The following is a 16,992-nucleotide window of genomic DNA, read 5'->3' on the forward strand; positions in this document are numbered from 1 at the left end:
TCCTCTCTATTGGATGATCAAGTATTTAATTGCCACAGAATCCCATATTACAATTAAAAAAAAGATTGTGACTACAAAGAATTTTATTCTCATAATTTCCTTCTTTGACAATGGACTAAGTGCATGGGCTTTGCTGTCCCTTACCTTTCCTTATATCCCATCCATTTCTCTTTCCTCTTTTTTTCAAATATAACAGCAGTATCAGCTACAAATCTGCATTCATCTATTAAGCACTGAGTCCTGGACAACATATAAGTGTTCCTTCTTACAGACAAAAGGAACAAAAGCTCCTACTTGTGGGTTCTGAGATTGATAAAAAGGGGTTTGTGGGTTCATTTAACAAAAGCAAGGTGAAAAGGAGAACTGTCCAGTTTCTGCCTGACAGGCGTGATTATGTTAGAATGTAACCCTTACTTTAGTAGAGTAAGGTAGTAGAGTAGGTTTCAAGCTATAATTAAGATAGGATGGGGTTCTGTGCCCACTTTTACTGCCTTTGGACTCTCATCTTTATGGGGAATAAAGGAAGTGACAAAGAAAGGAAGAATGCAAAAATCTAAAAAGCTTATACTCATAATTTTTAGAAAGAATTCTTAGAAGAAAAGAAATAGCATAGCACTGTGACCAATGAGCAAGATTAAAGGTTCAAGCCCACCAAAACTATATTAAGCAATAAAGACAGACTGCCAGGAAGAATGAAATTTTAAGTGGTCCATTTACTGCTTAACTTACTGCAGGATGAGGGCATACGAGGGTCAGAGTTGGTTCACATTACTTTATCTTGCATTTTCTTCTGGAGAAGCCAGAATCCTTCCCATAAAAGCTCTTGCCAATGTAATTCTTATTCCAGGCCTCACATTCCCTAAACACCCTCTCAAATGTCAGCAGGCTTATATGGTAGGAGGCTTAAATCAAGGGAAGAAATATTTTCTCTTTGCTGTGACTACTTCTTGCACTACTGATGCAATGTTTTCACCCCAATATGTGTGGCAAGTGTTCCCTGGATTATGCTTACTGTAGTCACTCTCACTGGGACCAGTAGTAGGAGGCCAACATAATTCAGGAGGAATTGACCCCTTTGGAGGATGGAGCACAGTTAGACAGCAGTGGGCATTATGGAAAGTGTCACTGACTCTTAATTTCCTTGTGTACTGCAGTATCGCACAATATATGATGAAAACCAGAAAGTTTTGCACATAAGTATCTTCATGTAAGATTGAGTGGGCTTCACAGGCATCACTGGAGTTGCAGTAGATCCACATTTGTTTCACAGACCAGAATATGAACCCAGATTTTGCCTTTAGCAATGTTTTATGTTTTGCACTGTAAGTAGGTGGAAGTGTAAACCTTACCTGGATAGCACTCCTGAAATGCTGCTTTCATTTCAAATTTGATGACCTTTCTTTGAAGTGCAAGGATTTTTTTCTGTGAAATTCTTGAGCTGGAGAATTCAAGAATCTTGTTTAGCAAAATGATTCAGTGTTTCTAGACACATTAACATACTTTCCTCTCTTTGCTCCCCACAATCAATTCCTTGAGACCTTCTATAGAAGAGCCCACATCTGTAACCTCATAGTAAGAGAAGGAACTGATCTTTTTTCTGAGTTTGACTAGGTCAAGGATGACTGAAAGTCAACAGCATTGTAAGGTTGTTTCATAACCAGTGAGAAATCAGATGGATAATAATCAGTCAAGATAAATGTCTGCAAGAAAGTAAATACCAGAGTCAGTGACTGTGGATAGGTCTGTACACAATAGGATGCACAACAGCAATGTCTGAGATGCTGTTGTCTCAAACAGTTAAATGTGCCACAGCTGAGTACCGTACAGAGGTCTGGTTCTGCAAAACTACATTAGAAGAATTCACACCTGAGCCACCATGGCTGTGCTACTTCCAATTCTGGAGCCCAGCAGCTGAGCTCCTCAAGACCGGTTGTCTCTGCATGGGGCTTGCCTGTGGTAAACATGTTCTGAATGGACTACAAGAATCCTTCTGTTAATTAACTCCCAGTGGTTGATACATATTGCCAATGGATTGTAGAAACAACTTAGGTTGCCAAAGATTGTTGAGATAAACAGTAAACAGTGCAGGGCTACTCATGGGTAATACACGTGAGCTGCCATGTTTAATTTCAAGAGATGAATTAAATAATGGCTTTATTAGTGTTCCTTTTTCAATAACTGAAGCATTCCTGCTCATTTCCACAAATTCTGTGTTTATCGTATTCTCTTCAGAGACTAACCGGCTAACAGATCTTCATTCAGAAGGAGAAAAAGGATGGTAAAAGCTCTCCTAATTGAAATTCTGTAGTGCAGTGAAGATTACGTGCCTCTGGCTATTTCAGTTGCCTGATTGCTTTTAATGATTCACCGCTGGTGCTTGATAAAACTCTCCCTCTGAATCTACAAGTCTCAGGGCAGCCCATCTACTAGCATTATGTCTTTCCCACTTTGGAGGTGGCATAAGAGATGTCTAACATGGCTTCATTTCATTTTCTCCAAGATAGCTCTGCTGCTTCAGTGCAAGAGAAATAGCATTGTGTTAAAGTTTGAGATAGAAGAGCTATAAAACAACTCCATGGCTTCTAAAAATACTAGGGGCCAGAAGCTCAGGCATTGTTAGCCATTGAGGTTACGTTCACAGTTTCCTTTTGTGAAATTTTGTCAATTCACATTTATCCCAGTGAGCAAGAGGAAATAGAAATACTGTTATCATCATGTAAAACTCTAAGCTAACTGAAAAAAAACTGAAACAATTTTACTGAAAATGTGCCTCACCCACATCCATTCGTTGAATGAGCTGTGCAGTTTCTCAGTGAGTTGAAGCAGCTGAACTGTTGGGGCAGGGACTGTTTCTTTACTCCACATTTGTATAGCACCTCCCACAGTGAAGTGCTGCCTCTGGGTATAATTGCTGCTGCCAGAAAAGCTGCAACAAGGTGAAGGCAGCATGGAACTCATTCCATGGCCTCTTTAGAATGTTCTCCCAGTGTAAATATAATGGCAGGTAAAGATAGCAGTAAAACTAGGGAAAGAGATGGTCATCAAGTTTGCAGCTTGCTCTGCACAGAATATTTTGCTTTTGTCTTGGGTACGACAAATAAATAGCATTTAAAGGCCAGACTTGAGGCAGATGGCCAACAGCTGACTTGCAGGAATATTTTCAGCAGCCTTCCTTCCTCAGTTAGCAGATTCCTGAATGGTCTTTTAGCAGTCAGGCCTGCCTCACTGCAAACACATGCTGAGCCCATTCTGTCACTATAGTCCATCACATTGTGTTTGTCCACTAGTGCAAAACTTACTGGCAGCTCATGTTGGATGTACAGATGAATGCAATGTTTTTTAAAAATCTTGAAGCAACCAAAATTATAGTAATGAACTTCTCTATCAGGCCCTAAACCCCATCTCCTCGGTGATCTCCAGCATTTTTCTCCATCAAGATCCGTACAAGATCCCTGCAACATCTGAAGCAGGAATATCAGATGTTATGTTCATACTTAGCTTGTGTCTTCTATATAAAGTATTCATGTGTATGTGCACATACATTTCAGTACCTCATATTTAGGTGGAATTCAAAAGTTTTACTTGGAGTGAACTTGAATGTATTGAGTCTCAGTAGAAACTAGTTTTCTCAATTCTTATTTTCTTGAGTTTTTTTAGATTAACATGTAGCATATTTTCCTTTTGCAGGGCACACACATGTTTCAACCGTTTGGATCTTCCACCTTACCCCTCATATTCTATGCTGTATGAAAAGCTGCTGACAGCTGTTGAAGAAACTAGCACCTTTGGACTTGAATGAGGGGGTTCAGGCACTTCTGGTGTTTTTATGGCTGATGATGTCACCTTTCCTGTCCACCATCATTTGATCTTGGTTTCCCATGTTTTTATTTTTGAAAACAAAACAAAAATCAAGATTAACAAAAGCTGTGCATGAAGAACTGCCACCCTCTACAATCTAACCTTCATGCTTTCATCCTCTGTTTCCAATGGACCGCTAGTCTGTATGCAATAGAAAAACAACTGTCTCAAGGTTTCTGTATATCTCTACATACCTCCATTAATAACAATGAAAATACAAATGCAAGTTACACTACACTTGACCAAATGTTAATAAATGTTTACTTCCACCTACGTTGATTAAAAAATAAAAAAAAAAACCTCATCAAGCATTCCAAGCTTTTATATGCCCATATCTTCTAAATCAGTTCATAGCCCATCTTAATCGTTGAATCCAGTACTAGGAGCTGGTCAAATATATCATCATCCATCCCTGTTTTTCCTGTATGTGTTGACCATCTGAAAGACACCTATGAGCAAAACTGAAATTTTTGTATATGAACTCATGATCCACATCAGTTGCATCAGCTGGAACTGGCCCAGATATATGGTGCAGATAAGACCTTCAAAAACTAAAAAACAAAACCAACAACCTGTAATGCAATGCAAAGCATAACGGCGATTGTTATGATTGTTGCTTGCCAGTACTGGAGAGAACTTGCACTTCAGAGCTATTGGGAGGGGCATCTCCATTGTAATGTTTACCACACAAGAAGCACAAGGTTGTGCACATTCAAGAAGGATATTTTATTATGTAGCATAAAGGACAAGGCTCCCTTACCTTAGTATTGTATATGACAAGGAAAAGGGGAAGTAAGAAGAATGTTCTACTCCTATGAATACCCTTGGGTTCTGTTTACCAGATCTTTGTTTTCTGATGTTTAAAATGTTCCTTTCCAAATGACAAGTCTAGACAATCCCATCCCCTGTGTCAGAAGCCATTTATTTTCTGTTAGGTTGGGCTACATTATGGTTGCTGGGGGCGGTTTTCAGTTGTGTTTCTCTTTTCTTGTTCAGTGGAATAGTCCATATCCTCAAGAGTGGTTGGTTGTAGACAGAATGTTTTTGTCGTGTGTCTGTCAAATGAGAAGCTGCAGTGAATGAGGGTGTTTGTCAGGTATGAAGGGAACTGTATTTCTAGGGGGTTTAAGATTTTAGTGCACATCCTCTTGGAGGGAGTCCAAAGGCCCTCCAGTCATACTAGGTACCACTAAACTAAAGATCTTTCTCTTGTTACTGCAGACATAACCTTCTTCAGTTTGGTGTGCTTTCCAACTCTGAATCCAGGGGTAAAAAAAGGAAAATAGCAGTAGGCTTTTCTTCAGATGGATTTTTCTGAGGCTGTTACAGTCAACATCACTGCTCTGATTACATTCTAGTTATTAATCTTTGCTGCCCTTGTTTTCCAAGACTAATTTCAGATTGAAAGTGTTTGTCTTAACTGGGAAATGGAAATGCAAAGTATCTTCTGACATTAAATGTGTTAAAGGATGCAAGAAATGCAAAGTGAGAGATTTGTGAAGGTAAGTGAGAAAGTAATGTCATAGTGTCTAGCAGCTTGCATGAACTACAACACCCCCTTGGGGGCTTGTTACTTGTAGTTTTGTGTTAGTTATGCTTTCGATCACTGTAAAGTCAGGAGACCAGTTCAAGATCTAACACATCAAATTTGTCTTAAGTTTTCTCTCCAGAGAAAAAAATTTGACTTCTGCTTTCTCACATATTTTTATGGTGGTTGTACAGAACCTCATACCTCATCACACTTGAAAAACTGCATTCTGAGAGTTTTTAGATCTTTCTCCTGCTTTTATTCTTTGGTCAGTAGGTATTTGAAAGGTGATGGAGCCAAAAATATATTTCTAAGCAAAAAAAAATTATTTTTGTTGTTTTTTTGGTTTCTTTGTTTGGGTTTTGTTTTTTGTTTTTTTGTTAATGGTACATGAAAAATTTGAAATATTGAAATTGCCCCATTAATTCAATTTCTGTAGCATTTCAGCCACTTCTATACTAATTTACTGTATGGCTTTTACTGAGAATCTATGTTTTAGTATGTTGTTGTTATATTACAGTTGCAAACAGAGGCTGCAGCTACAGGCCAGCTTCATTGTACCACACACCAAAAATGATGTTTAGTGTTTCCATAAATGAGCTCTCAGGCATGTATTCCATGTGACCAGCCCACTGCACAGGAGAGATGGAAAAATTAATGTTTTCTCAGAGCATCTGCCATGTACACATGAATTTCATCAGAACAAGTCACACCAGGAGACACTGAACATGAAATCTTTCAATGTATGTAATTCCTGCCTCTTCAGCTCTGGGCCCCCAAATCCAGTGATTCTTGTATGGTTCCTAATTTATTCCTGATGATGTTATAAAGTTACCTGCACTATGTCAAATGTTGGATGACTTCCAACATTAGAAAAAAGAGAAGCATCCAACTGGTTGGTCCGTGTTTGGCCAAGGAAAGTCAAGAGCTGTCTCATTAACACAGTGAAAAAGTGGAAAAAAAAAAAATAATCCAATCTTTACAACACTGTATAGTTGATTTTTTTTAAAGTATTTTAAAACTATATTTTATTACAAAAAAGTGAAACTATTTTTTGTAGCATAATAAAAGATGTTTGTGTTTCAGAGACAGCATCAAGCTCCACTAAATGAAACACAGAAGGCTTTCTCTTGAAATTCTTCTTCACAACATTTTCTGGCACTCGTCACACACTAAACTAGATTACGTTTGGCAGATGCCATCTTGAGCACCTTGTGTGTTGCTCCGCTGGGAAACACAGAGCATAGTCAGCTACCTCCCATCAAAATCCTTGATCCAAGTTGTCTTTCAAGCACACAGCCTAATACTTTTTAAAAGCTGTTTTCTAGGTTGACAAAGTCATGCAGATTTCCTTGCAAGTGTTTTGGATCTAAGGCCAGAAATACAGACAGTTGACTGTTTTCCTAAAGAGAAAGAAAATGCCATATATGGCTTTTCTTGCATTCTGCCATTCTAGTCCTATCCCTCTCTCTTCCCAAATGCCCTACCCCAATAGGTTTTCAAAGTGAGACATCATCTTTCTGATATCTGGATCAACACAGTGTTTCTCCATTCTTTGCGTCATGCCATGGGCAGAATCCAGTCCCAGCCTGGAGTGAAGGGGAAGCTGTGCATCTGAAGTGGCACTGCAGTGTCAGAGTGAGGCAATGAATGGTGCAAACAGGAGAGAGGAAGGAACCTACCTCCCTTGGCCTGTTATTTAACCTGCCCATTATGCAATTAATTGACTTTGTTGTTGTTGTTGTGAATGTGCAAGGCATCCCCTTCCTTGTTCTTCTGTTGATTCAAGTGCTGTTACTTCCCAGGTCTGCATCTTCGTTTATAAAACACTGACTGTTGATTACAGAAATTCTGGTTTCATTCTTTCCCCACAGGAAGGACTAGAAGGTATTCCATAGGGCAGACTTACAGTGAAATAATATTTTCAGCTCTTTCACCTCAGTTCCCTTGAAACCTGGTGGTGGCTTACATATGGTGGTGACTAGATTAATATACAATATCAACATCAATAGATTTTTAAAATGCAAGTAAAAAATGGAAGAGGCAATCTGACAGCTTTAATTAATTCTAGTTTTCAGTCAGAGCAATGAATACAGCAACACAGCAGTTTCAGAGGGTCCATATGGTTCTCAAAATGATTGTCCTGATGGTATTAATGGTAGAGGGAGGAAAGGGGATATTTCTGGTTTTGAAATCCTGTTAGCATTAATCTGGAGATAAAAGAATGGAAATAGGTATTTTATATCATCAGTAGGTCTTCCACCTTGAAGTAGTCCCACTGACTGTTCAACTACATCAGCTGTGCAGGATTTGATCCTGTATAAACATCTGTATCTTAGTGTTAACAGTGCCAGGTAAAACCTTGCAAATGCTGTCACTTCAGTCTGCAGTAAGTTACATACACGTTCAGTTTCAGTCTGTGCATATCCAAAACTTCATTTTTATGTTCCAGAGAGGTCCATGGCTATCACAAGGCAAGAAGTGAGTGGTCCAAACTACATCTAACATCTAATGGAGAAGTTATGAGTTTTGTACAGTCTGACACAGGGGACTTCTGTCAGGGGACTTGACCAGGCTTGCTCAAGTGCCCATGAACTTTTGAATGAACTGTAGCTGAGGTTTGAGTTCGTAGTCTAGTCCGAGAGATGGCCTGTGGGAGAGGAGTGTTTGTTTGGATTATGTTTTGTTGTTCTAGTTTCACTGTAACAAAAAGTTGACATACCTCTAGTTGGAAACAACAGGATACTGAATTTGAAGATGAAAATCTAAACTGAAATAAGCTAAAATATAAACGCACAGGGGACGGGTTAAACTTGTCCTTCACTATTAACCCTTTGGCAATCTATGGAATTTCAGAAGGACAAATTTGACTGGAGATCTGTTTAATTTCTGTTGAAATTATATTTGCCCTGTCTCCATAGTAACATTAATAGGGCTTCCCAGTCAAGATTAAACACTTTCAGTCAAATGCAGACCAACAGATCTTTCTACAACAAATGCGGTGCTTTTTATTATTCTTGCTGTACCTCAGTGTTCATTACGAAAAGATAAAACTACTGCAATATACTAAATCTGGGATAGGTTTTCCAGTTATCACAAGGTCCAAAAGATTGGATTGTTACTTTCTCACTAGTGAGTCATGTAGTTCTTTTGTTCCAGTAGAAAAACAGATGCCTGTAGATAGTAGATACTAGGTATAGTAAATATTGTACCATGAGCCAAATTCCCTGCAGCTTACAATTTATCTAACAGAAATGTCTGTTATGGTTTTTGTTAAAGACTACATAAAGTCAGTGGCAGGAAAGGTCCTCATTATTGGACTGATTTTGCTTTTATTGACAGAAAAATGTCACATGATACTCAGGCTGTGCTTTCTATTCAACCATATCACTATGGAGGAATGTCAATAAAATCACTTTGTTATGGCATTGTGTGGACTGTCTATTACAAATAAACTATTTCATAGAGTATGTATGTAAGAGTGGGTGGAAACTGGCATTGTCAAAGCCCACTAATTTCAGAAATTTCAGTTTCAGGATCATGTCCTTTCCCACTGTTGCATTCAGGCCCTTCCACTGCTTTTATTCAATCTTTTGGGGCACCTGTCTAAAACTTGAGGTTCTCCATGTAGGTGTGCATGACCAGAGCCCCCATGCTTTCCTATCTTGAGAGCATGTGTGCTTATTACTCACTACAGGAAACGTCTGGTCAGAGGGACAAAAGCAGTATGTATGCTACTTACACATACCTTGCTTCTAGGTATAATTACTGCATTATAGGGATGAAATGCAACTGCAAGGATGATTTCTTAATAGCATATGCTGGGTCTGCACTGTGTTGACAGCAAATACATAGCAAGATGCTCCAGCATCCCAGTATGTCACACCCATGTCTCCTGCTCGTCACTGTAATATCTCTGGCGTGTTTCATTAACACATTCCAGGATAGATTAACACGCCTCAGATACACCGTCAGCAGACACCTTCCTGACCATACCTGTTTTCTTACATAAATGGCACCCCGTAAGGGATTGTGGTACAATAGGAAGGATGGGAAAGCTTAAATTTGAGGCACTGTTTCTATAAGGAAAAATACAACTCCATGGAAGATAGTCCAACAGAAGTGGTGAGTATATCTAGCACAAGACAAATCAGTAACAAATGTGAAACTGTGTGACAGTGAGAACTGTTGAGAGCCCCTCTGGACCTGGCCCTGCATTTTATTGTGTATGGAGGAGCACAGGTTGATGAGGCCCAGTGCTGGCTCTCCTTCAGCAGGGATGGTGGTGCTGGTGGCAAGAGTACCACCGACCCGTGCAGACACTCAAGAAATCCAGATCTCATGGCTCAGTGTTTATTCATATGCTGGGTGTATGACTGTGCACGTGTTTGAGGAAGAAGTGAGCGAGAGGGCATTTTGACACCAAGCTAAATTTCTATGCGTTGTTCACATATAAAGAAAGGGAAAATCCATATTGATTAAAAAGCAGTGATCTGAGCTGCTGATCATTAGGGTGCATCAGAGGTGTCAGTTTCTGCAGCAGTGATCTGTGTATGTGGCTAGAACTATGCCTTTTACCAAAACCCATTTAGTGGTTCCATTCAAATTCTGTGAACCCATGGGTTCCATGAACCCATTCAAAGCCAAGTTGGATATGGTCTTAAGCAATCTGGTCGAGTGGGAAGTGTTCCTGCCCATGGCAGAAGGGGTTGGTTTTTAAGGTCCATTCCAGCCCCTTACCATTCTATGAGTCTATGACAATTACTGGATTTCTGTTAAAACAGAGCAGCAGTCCATGTGAAGCCTCCATGGGTACATCCGGTGTATTTATTGGCATGCTAACAAAACTGTAATAATTCTGTAGGATATTACAAATCAATAACAATCTCTTCCTGCCCTGTGGTAGCACTGTCATAGTTTTTTTTCTACAAAGGACAATAAATCCATGTGCAGCCTGATGTTCATCCTTGTAAAAGAGGCCAGACTGGACAATAGCTGTCATGTCTGGAGAACGAAGGCACAAAGGATCTGCTGTGTCTCCTCTAATCATAAATCTTCCTTGAGCTGCAAAGACACACTCTTTTACTATTTCTAAAATTTAATTCTGGTAAACTTGAAAATAATTTTTGACTGAAAATACCTTTCATGGATCTATAAAGGTGAAGAGTGTGTGGCTGTGTTTAGTTCCTACTCTCTTCAAATTAAGTTTAGAAGAAAAATACCCAGTATATTATTCTGCCTGAAATACAAGCCCTGATTCTTATTTGTACTAGGGTTTGGTGTAAAGCAGATTTATATTGTTTTAACTGGGATGTAAATGAAGCTCATCCCAGAATGCCATGTTACAGCTCTTTGAGATGGGATAGAATAGAAGTACTAGAATGCACGAAGAGTGCAACTAATGGGTTGGGGTTTTTTCCTGAACTTCTGGCAAGTAGGATTTCATATAATTAATTCACTGCTATGGTGCAAGTAAATAATGAGGCTGCATGGGGGAGTTTTCTGTGCCAGTGATAAGCAATAGTAACATTGAGGTAACTTGCCTTTTTGTTGAAGAGTAATACACTTTACATTTTACTTTTTGATTTTTTCAGTATGAAAATAGAAGACTGGTTTGGGTTATCTTTGTTTTCCACTTACAAAATAAACCAATTGTAAGGAAAAAGTAATTCTATAAATACTCTTCAGTGTGACACTGAAAATACATCCATCCCATTTCAAAATGGACCACAGTCAAGTGAAAAAGTATTGTTGGATGTGATTTCCTAATGCTGGTTTTCCGAGATCAAAACAGTGTACAAAAATGAATTGCATATCCTCTGGTTTTTCTGTTTTCAGCACTTCATATGCTTCAGTCTGTAGACAAAGCAGTACAGGTTCCCAACCAGCATGCCACATGGAGTCATCATGTTTAGGTAACAGCTTTTCAGGAATGCAGCTGGGGCAGAGCAGGAATCTGCTTAGGAACTCTGTTACAAGCTGTGATTTGACATCAGTTCCTCTTTGGTATGACTTGGTACTGAAGTACAATCAGTGAGTTTTTAAGAATGACTGAAATTGGTATAGAGATTGCTATATACACGATTATAATTAAAGTATGTGAGGATATATTTACTAACAGCTTTGGCATCTTTGGCAATGGAAAATAAGCTTCCCTGCTTTAGGCATGTAAGTTAAAAGCATTAGTGATACGTGCATTGATTAGCAGAACTGTGACTTTAGAGTTTAACCCCTGTTTCTGTAGAATGTAAAGCCCACAACATGACTTTTGAACACCATCATTGTGCTTCAAAAATGTCCTCCAAATATACAAACTGAAACAGTTTGTGCTCTGGACACAGCCATAAAATAAGTAGTGATGCATCTTGGATTTTGTAAAATACAATCTCTAACAACTCTGTACAAGGTGAATTAGTGTTTGGGACTGCCTGGGCACTGCAGAGAAGCTGTGAAACTGATCTGAGGAGTGCCCAATGTAGTATGTGGGGACCCATATGATGTGTTTTTCAACTGGTAAGTGAATATTATAATAACATATGTAAATGTCACATTCAAATGGGAATTTCTGTAAAATGAACATTTGAGAATATTTGAAAAGGTTACTGGTAGATTCCCTAAGCACAAGTTTATTCATCTGTCTTAGATATGATGAAATCAAACCCTATGAGGAAAAAGAGGAATAAATCTTATTGTAACATGAGCACCAGTTTATATTAAATCTCTCATGAATATAAAAATAATTCAGCAAGGTGGCAGTGATGATGCTTACTGCTGCCACTTAGTGGAGCCGTGCCTTCCTCCCTTAAACTAGAAAAAAGATTAATAACACTTTTTTTGGTTGTTGTTGCAGCTGGTAAGAAACATTCATTTGTACAGAAGTATTTTTCTGTAAACAGTTTTCAGTGGTGCTGGGTACTCAGAGTTCTTGTGTAAGTTCTTGTCTTGCTTTTTACATGATGACAACAGGCATTTGAGTACAGGAGCAAAACCCCTCAGGTGAGGAACGTGTACTCTTCCTGTTGCCTCATAGATAAAACCACCACATCAATAACTAACTTCAGAATGGAACCCCAGCAGCCTCCAAAAATTCGAGCCACAGAAGATCATGGTTCTCTACCAATATAGAAGTTGAAAGGAAGAATTTAGCAATTCCGAATGAAAAACTATCTTTAAGTTATATGTGCTGAGCTACAGATGGTAAGATTTCATATTTCTGTAACAAATGGACTGTGATGATGATGGTAATGATGATAATTTCAGGTACCTTCTCTATCATGTAAGAGCTGCATTTGTATTGGGAAGAGAAGCATCCTGTGATGATCAAGCTAGAGTCAGATTGATATAACTGAACAAAGCTTGTCCCTATGCAACACTTTTGATCCACCTCTTCAGGGCAGATTAGAAATCACTCTCTTACTCCAGTGCATGCAGACATAAATTTAAAGGGACATTGTTTTTAACAGAATATCTGTGGTGGTGTCTTTCAATCCACCTCCTGCTTCTTAGCTTGCAGGCCAAACAGCTCATGAGAATCGATTCCTTGGATGCTACTTCCAGAAAGAAAAAAAAAAATATATTTTTTATTAATTACATATTAAATGTACAACTAATGTTTCTTGTACCAGCAGAAATTAATGTTTGCTATGCCATCTGAGTGCAAATGAACATACAGCTAATAATATTTAAGTGACTGAAGCCAAATATCCAAACAGCAGAGAAAAAGCATATACTTTTTCAGGTAACACATGAGAGCAGGTAACACATGAGAGAAACCAGCTTAGATATGTCTGTTAGCTTATCTCTAGATAAGCATTTTTCATATCTACATGTATTTCTTCCTGTGTAGGTAACGCAGATAAGCTTATGCTGCAGTATTTAAGACTGAGATCAGTGCTGTTTTAGTGCACAGGTGAAACTACAGTGAGTCATGCAGCTTATATTTATCCTTTCTAGAGGGACAACTGAAATTAATACAGCATGTATCAGCTCCACAATATTCTGGTACTACTAGGGAAAGCATCATCTCTTCTATGGCTAGTGCATAACAAAGTGGGAAAAGATGCCGGACAGCCAACACAGCTTCACCAAAGGCAGGTCCTGTCAGACCAACTCAGGCCTTCTATGATGGAGTGGTTCCATCAGTGGAGAAGTGAGGAGCTACAGAAGTCTTTTCTCTGGATTTCTGTAATGCCTTTAACATGGTACCCCACAACATCCTTCTCTCCAAACTGGAGAGAGATGGATTTGATAGGTAGACTATTAGGTGGATAAGGAATTGGTTGGTCACATCCAGAGGGTGGTGGTCAGTGACTCAGAGTCCCAAAGGACATTGTGATCTCTGACAAGTGATGTCACTCAGGGATCCATATTGGAACATGTGCTATTTCATGTCATTGTTAATGACACAGACAAAGGGATAGAGTGCACTCTCAGCAAATGTACAGATGACACCAAGCTGAGTGGTGCAGTTGCCACACCTGAGGGATGGGAGGCCATCCAGAGGGACCTGGGCAGGCTCAGCAAGTGGCTGCGTGGGAACCCTGTGGGGTTCAACCCAGGGCACGGTGCTGCACCTGTATTGGGACAACCCCCAGTACTGACACAGGCTGAGGAGTGAACAGATGGAGAGCAGCCCTGGGGAGAAGGACCTGGGGGTGCTGGTGTTTGGGAGGCTGGACATGACCCAGCCATGGGCACTCACAGCCAGAGAGACAAACGTGTCCTGGGCTGCATCCAGAGCAGCGTGGGCAGCAGGGCCAGGGAGGGGATTCTGCCCCTCTGCTCTGCTCTGCTGTGACCCCACTTGCAGGGCTGCATCAGCTCTGGGGTCCCCAAGATGGACCTGCTGGAGTGAGCCCAGAGGAGGCCACAAAGCTGCTCAGAGGGCTAGAGCACTTCTCCTTTAAAGACAGGCTGAGAGAGTGGGGCTGCTCAGTCTGGAGAAGACCTTACAGCAGCATTCCAGTACTTGAAGGGGGCTACAGGAGAGATGCGGGGAAAACAGTTCAGCAGGGTCTGTTGTAATAGGACATGGGCTAATGGCTTTAAACTGAATGGGGGTCATTTTAGATTAAATATTAAGGAAGAAGTTTTATACAGTGAGGGTAATAAAACCCTGGCCTATGTTGCCCAGAGAGGTAGTAGATATCCTGTCCCTGGAAACATTCACGGTCAGGTTGGACAGGTTGGTCAACTGATCCAGTTGAAAATGTCCCTGCTCATTGCAGGATAATAGGACTATTTGTATTCTGTGGATAACTCTTTTTAAGAATGCAACAAATCTATCTTCCTAAGCACAACAGAAACAATTGTTAGATTTTTAAAGGCATTTAAGAATCTAGAAGTCATTTTAAAATACTGCCAGGGAACCTTAAATATCCCAAAGTATTCTGAGAAAGATATGTTCATATTTCAAAGTCAGGAATTACACTAATTTTCATAAACTTTTAGCAGGGTCCCCCCAGAAAAATGTGATTGTGAAAGTAAGTAGAGAAGTAGAAAATGTCAAAAGAATTAAGTATCTGAAACCTTCATTTAATATACTTTCTATATACTAATATACTTTCAAGATCCAATGGGTTTTTTTAGGTAAAAGTAAATGCAACTGATATCTACTTTCAGATGTAGCAATTAAATGTTCAGCAGGAATATCCTGCCTCTGCTACAACTTTCACAGCTTTTTGAGTGGAAAGCACATTGATAACAAAAGCCTTTAACCCTTTCTTACTTGACATACTGGTTCTGGAATTTATTCCTAAACTATAGATGATTAGCAGGATGCACCACCTCTCCTATGAGGAAAGGCTAAGAGAACTGGGATCGTTCAAGCTGAAAAAGAAAAGGCTCCAGGGTGACATAATGGCAGCCTTCCAGTACCTGGAGGGACCCCACAAGAATGATAAAGAGGGAGTTTTCACAAGGGCATGTAGTGACACTGACAAGACACGGGAGATTAGTTTTAAACTGAAAAGGATGTTTACATAGGATATTATGAAGAAATTCTTTACTCTCAGGGTGGTGAGACACTGGAACAGGTTGCCCAGAGGTGTGGATGCCCTATCCCTGGCAGTATTCAATGCCAGGCTAGATGGAGCTCTGAGCAACCTGGCCTAGTGGGAGGTGTCCCTGCCCACGGCAGGGGGCTTGGAACTTGGTGATCTTTAAGGTCCCTTCCAATCCAAACAATTCTATGATTCTACTTTTTTTCTGCAAATCAGATTTGGCAATAAGTAAGTGAGGGAATTCCAGCACAATGCCTTGTCAGCATTTGTACTCCCATCCCAGATCAATGACCTAGGTTTGGACTGAATCCTTTCCTGTTGGCCTATTTCCTCAATAGTCTTTTCTCCTGCATGCTCTGGATGTTGACATGTCTTTAAAAGGAACAAATGCCACAGAAGTGCCTTGATAAATGACAGCCACGCAGAACAGGTCTCTTTAACATGTACATTAAGTAATCAAGACAGTGAAGGGGTTGAGAAGTCAGCACATGTCTTTCTCAAGCCTTTTTCAGTTCGGCTCATGCCAAATCCATGAGGCAATTCCCACCAGCCCGCACAAACCAATGACTAAGAGGCGATTCCTGCACACCTCACAGAGACACATGGAGGAGAGGTGCTACACACACCCCGGCTGTGGGAAAGGCTTAATTGAGGCTTGTGCCTCTGACACCACAGGGACCGAGGCTTCATCAGGTGGGCCCAGGTGCATTTTCCCCATGCAGAGCTGCTGCTGCCCCTTTTCTCCTCACCCTCTGTCTGCCCTGCTTCCCAGTGTCCTGAGCCTGGGTGCCCCACACGGCCAATGCCCTCCACCTCCTGCAAGTTCACCCCAGGCTTCATGCTCCCTCCCTGCTGCCCCTTGGGGCATACCTGAGTGCCCATAGAGCGAGGGCCTGGGCTGGGGGGTCACAGAATCACAGAATCCTTGGGGTTGGAAGGAACATCTGGAGATCACCAAGGCAGGGTCAGCTACAGCATGTTACACAGGAAGGCATCCAGGTTGGTTTTGAGTGTCTCCAGAGAAGGGGAGTCCACGATTTTCCTGGGCTGCCTGTTCTCTGTCACCCTCAATGTAAAGAAGTTCTTCCACGTGTTGAGGTGGAACTTCTTCAGCTTTAGTTTGTGGCAGTTCAGTTTGCTCTTCATCTTGTCACTGGGGACCACTGAAAAGAGTCCGGCACCATCCTCTTGACACCCACCTCTGTTCATATTTGTATGTACTGATTAGATCTGCTCTCTGGCTTCTCCTCTCTAGATGAAATAGGCCCAGCTCCTGAAGCGTCTCCTCGTAAGAGAGATATTCCTGACCCCTGATCATCTTTGTCACAGGACCCTCTTCGGTAGCTCCTCATCTCTCTTGTCCTGAGGAGCCCAGAACTGGACATAGTGCTCCAGCTGTGGCCGAATAGAGGGGGACGATCCTCCAGCTGCAGTGACACGAAGATATCCAAGTTACGAAGAGAGGCAAGCCGGTCTCTCCTCAGACACAGCCTCGGCTTTGCGGGGTTTATTTAAACCTCGCTGGAACCGAGCGGCGACATTGACCCGCCGCTCCCCGCGGCCGCCGCCAGGTGGCGCTGCCCCGCCGTCCCTCCCTCAGGCCCG

General features: G+C 40.9%; 1 protein-coding gene and 1 long non-coding RNA gene across 31 annotated transcripts in view; one reads left to right on the forward strand and one right to left on the reverse strand.

The window, feature by feature from the left end:
• Positions 1-4,162, forward strand: part of HECW1 (HECT, C2 and WW domain containing E3 ubiquitin protein ligase 1) — a 319,771-nt gene extending 315,609 nt beyond the window's left edge. For all 30 annotated transcript variants that reach the window (XM_086845056.1, XM_086845137.1, XM_086845031.1 and 27 more), the window contains one exon: positions 3,688-4,162. In XM_086845056.1, the coding sequence (XP_086701182.1) occupies positions 3,688-3,799 (112 nt within the window). In that variant the 3' untranslated portion in view covers positions 3,800-4,162. The remainder of the gene's footprint in view (positions 1-3,687) is intronic.
• A 6,031-nt stretch (positions 4,163-10,193) lies between these two features.
• LOC147655780 (uncharacterized) lies at positions 10,194-16,960 on the reverse strand. Its single transcript, XR_015274800.1, has 2 exons — positions 16,258-16,960; positions 10,194-12,936 (listed from the first exon to the last, which is right to left on the reverse strand). It is a non-coding gene; the product is annotated as an uncharacterized LOC147655780 (long non-coding RNA).
• Between the last annotated feature and the right edge of the window lie 32 nt (positions 16,961-16,992).

Source organism: Cyanistes caeruleus, chromosome 1, assembly GCF_971803275.1.
Source record: "Cyanistes caeruleus chromosome 1, bCyaCae1.hap1.1, whole genome shotgun sequence".
Classification (NCBI taxonomy): Eukaryota; Metazoa; Chordata; class Aves; order Passeriformes; family Paridae; genus Cyanistes; species Cyanistes caeruleus.